A 3,586-nucleotide genomic window follows, 5' to 3' on the forward strand; every position below is an offset into this window, starting at 1 on the left:
CCTGGGATCATGACCTGAGCCGAAAGCAGAGGCTTTAACCCACTGAGCCACCCAGGCGCCCCTCAATGGTAGTATTTTTAAGAACCAGATCACGAGTATCCAGCTGTTCCAAAACACACACACACACACACACACACACACACACCCCAGAAAACAATCCCCACATAATTAACAGTCTATCTCTGCATGACCAGTTTAAGGAAGATTTTATTTTCTTCTTTTTGCTCACCTGCACTTTCTAATTTTTCTACAATGCAAAGAGATTCATTGTGCAATTAGGGGGAAAACGGAAAGTTTGGATAAAAACCAAGAAATTTCCTGCTGCGGTGGGCAAACTCTAGGTCCACCCCAGCAAGAGGCCCCAGTTGACCCCCTTCTCTCCCAGATTAGAGCAGGTGCATAATTGCCCCCATACCCCAAGGGCTGCAGGGCCTGGTCTTTGGGCCTCAGGACACGTTTCTATAAATGAGTCAGTGAGAAAGGTCTATGCCAGACCCATGGCCGAGATATACCTGCCCTGATTCCACTGTCTCAACTCCCCCAGGAAGGGAAGCATTCACATCCTGAGTAGGAAACTGAGGCTTAGAGGTTTAGAGAGCTTGGGCAGGACAGCAAAGTATGTGAGTAGTGTCCAGATTCAAGTCCTGACCCCAAAGCCCTGGTCCTCACCACCTGGTCATGGTGCCCTTCAGTCTGCACTACTGGTCCTGGGCCTTGTGGAACTCTTGAGTGGAGTCAGGCTCACATATCCTCAGGGTCTGGGGTTTGGGGCTCATCACTCCAGAGCACAGTGATGGGGAAGGCTGCTTTGGAAAATCCCCACAATCCTATCAAGGCTGCGAGTGACTTAGATGTGTCTGTTTTGCCAACCCCAGGTGGCCACAGGTTCCATGGACACGTCTGTCCATGCGGTGGGAAGTTTGAGTCCTGTCCTCTTGGCCTCAGGTCCCCCCATCGACCAAGAGCCACTTAGCCAGCGTTGCCAAAACTACAGAGCAACCACGGAGGGCCGTCTGCTGGGGTCTGTGGTTGGCCCCGTCTACACAATGCGGCAACAGCCTCCCAGCTGGTACCTGCTGCAGGGTCCCCAAACCCCTCCTTTGTCTAGCAAATAAGATGCTTTCAAAGATGTGAGTGAACCCGTGCCGGCTCCGCCCAGCCCCTCAGCGGCTGGGAAAACATCCTTCCCCGTAGGTCCCGGGTCTGACCCTGAAGTCTCAGCTCTAAAGTAGGCTCTAAGAGGTCTCACCCCACCCTCGCTCCACCCCAACGCGCAACTAAATAATCCGTCTGCGGGTTTTCTTGAGGATTTCCGTGCTCCCAAGAAAACGAGAAGCCCAGGTCGGTGTATGAACCCCCAGTGCCGAGGATTCGGCTTGGTATGGAGTAGTTGCTCAATAAATGTTTGCCCAAGCGATGCCCATTTAGGACTAGGAGACCGGACGGGGGCGTGAGGGAAAGGGAAAGGGACAGGGAGGAGGGACAAGAGGAAGCGCCGCGCGCATGCGCAGGAGCTCGGCGCCGAGCTGAACTCTCTGGCCTGAGGGAATGACCGTGAGTAACCCCGCGCTGACGTCAGGGCTGGGTCAGGGGCGGGGCCTCGGCGACGCCCAGGTCTCCAGGCTTGCGGCGACCGCCACTGGGTTGAGAACTCACTGGCTGCGCCGCGCGGGGTCCCGGACTCCCAGAGGCGCACGTGCCCGGCCCGGAGCCTCCAAGGGACCCGGCGAGGCGCGGCCCGAGACGCCAGGGCGGGCGCAGGGAGGCGAGGCGCGGTCTGGACACCTGGGTCCGCAGCGCACTGCCCAGAGGCGCCGGGAAGCCCCCGCGCACGCAGCACGGAGCCGGTGCCCGCGCCCCGAGTGGGCCCGGGAGACAAAGACCGGTCGCCGCCGGTCGCCGCCGGTCGCCGCCGGTCGCCGCCGGCGCGCCACACTCGCGCGGAGTCCAGCCGGCCCTTGACGTACCTTCGATGTCGGTCAGCAGGGCCGCGTCCAGCTCGCACGGCTCGGCCAGCGCCTGCTCCAAGGCCGTTTCGCTGAAGGGCGGCTCGTCCATGGCGCAGTCGCCTCCTCCGGGCGGCCCGCCGGGCCCGCCGCCGCGTACGGACTTTCGCAGGGAGCGCCGCGTCCGCTGGCCCCGGCCCGCTGCCGCCGCTGCGCGCGTTCGCGTCCAGTCCTGGCCCCGGTGGCGGCCCGGCGCCCGCGAAAAGTTCCTCGGAAACTGGGTTCCCCCGCGGTGGCTCTGCAGGGAGGGCGGGCGGGGGCGGGGCCCTACTGGGAGGCCCCGCCCTCCCGGGTAGCCGGGGCCCCACCCCACCTGGGGAGAGCCGGCACTGGGCTTCAGGGTCTGCCTCACCAACCTACCCCGGGCCCCTCCATCAGTGTGCTCTCCACTCATTCATTTTATCCAGCCTCTGGCACAGCAGCGTCTGGCCCACTGCTGCGGCAGCGCTCGGGCAGGCCATGAGCCTCCCGGGGCCTCAGTTTCTCCAACACCAAGCAAGGGGGCTGGGTGGAAGCTCCAGGACAGGGCCTGTCCCAGAGGTCTCTGGACTTGGGGCAGGAGCGGGGTGGGGTCTGGACAAACCTCACTTCCTAGACGTGGCTCTTTAGAACGGGACAGATCTGTCCAAGTGATAGCTCTAATGACCTGCTGTGTGCTGTCAGGCCAATTCTGTCCTCAATTTCACCAGCTACCAGTAGAGCTTGGCGAGGATTCTCCATAGGCCTCCATAGGTTGGGATGTTAGTGATTATACTGGGCGGGGGGGGGGGGGGGGCTGGGCCTGTGAGATCAGCCTGCTTCCCACCCCCGCCCCCCAGTTTCCTTAGATCAGATTGGTCTCCCGATAAGGGGTAGCCCAAAGGGAGCCTGGAAGAGACGTGAATTTCCCTTCCTGATTTAATCTGGTTTCCTCCCAGATCCAGCTATGGTGGCAGTAGAGGAACCTGGGAGCCAGTGGACTCAGTCCACCCCCAGAAGTAGGCTGGCCTCAGTACCCAGGAAGACAGGAAGACCCAGAGTTCTAACTACCCAAGCACACGGCTACTCAGAAACAGCGACAGGGTTGGGCCCCAGGACTATTCTGACTTCAAACTTGGTGCATAGCCCCCTACCCCACCCCGGAGAGCAGCCAGGATGGCGGACACAGGGGAGAGGTGGGCTGTGCTTTAGCCTTGAGCCAGGTTGCCGTGGATCATGACAGGCTGGGTCTGGGTCAGAGGAGGCAGCTTGGCTGGGAAAATGGCTAGACACTGAACCCTGGGCCCTGTAGATGGCAGACAGAGCTAGGTTGCGGGGGAGGGGGAGGTTCCACCTAGGTGGGATAAACTAGATAAACACAGAGATAAACTAGAACATTTGAGTATCTGAAGCTGGAAAGGCAGTGAGCTTCCTGTCCCTGGAATTATGCAAGCAGACAAAAGCACCCTTGGGGGAGGGCAGCCAAGAAGACCCGTCAGAGGTCTAGACCCCCCAGTCTCTCCTAGCCCCTGGCCTCAGTGAGTCACGCCATCCCAAACACTGTCTTGCTCAGACTCCAGATAGAGCCTGTCTGGCCCCGCCTTCTGAGGGAGTAAAATTAG

At 60.3% G+C, this 3,586-nt stretch overlaps 1 protein-coding gene across 2 annotated transcripts in view; it reads right to left on the reverse strand.

The window, feature by feature from the left end:
* Positions 1-2,163, reverse strand: part of LOC111139267 (sterol regulatory element binding transcription factor 1) — a 22,137-nt gene extending 19,974 nt beyond the window's left edge. For both annotated transcript variants that reach the window (XM_022491504.1, XM_022491503.1), the window contains exon 1: positions 1,968-2,163. In XM_022491504.1, coding sequence (XP_022347212.1) covers positions 1,968-2,058 — 91 coding nt within the window. In that variant the 5' untranslated portion in view covers positions 2,059-2,163. The remainder of the gene's footprint in view (positions 1-1,967) is intronic.
* Positions 2,164-3,586: the final 1,423 nt, after the last annotated feature.

Source organism: Enhydra lutris, unplaced genomic scaffold (genome assembly GCF_002288905.1).
Source record: "Enhydra lutris kenyoni isolate GAN:26980312 unplaced genomic scaffold, ASM228890v2 scaffoldscaffold97, whole genome shotgun sequence".
Taxonomy (NCBI): domain Eukaryota; kingdom Metazoa; phylum Chordata; class Mammalia; order Carnivora; family Mustelidae; genus Enhydra; species Enhydra lutris.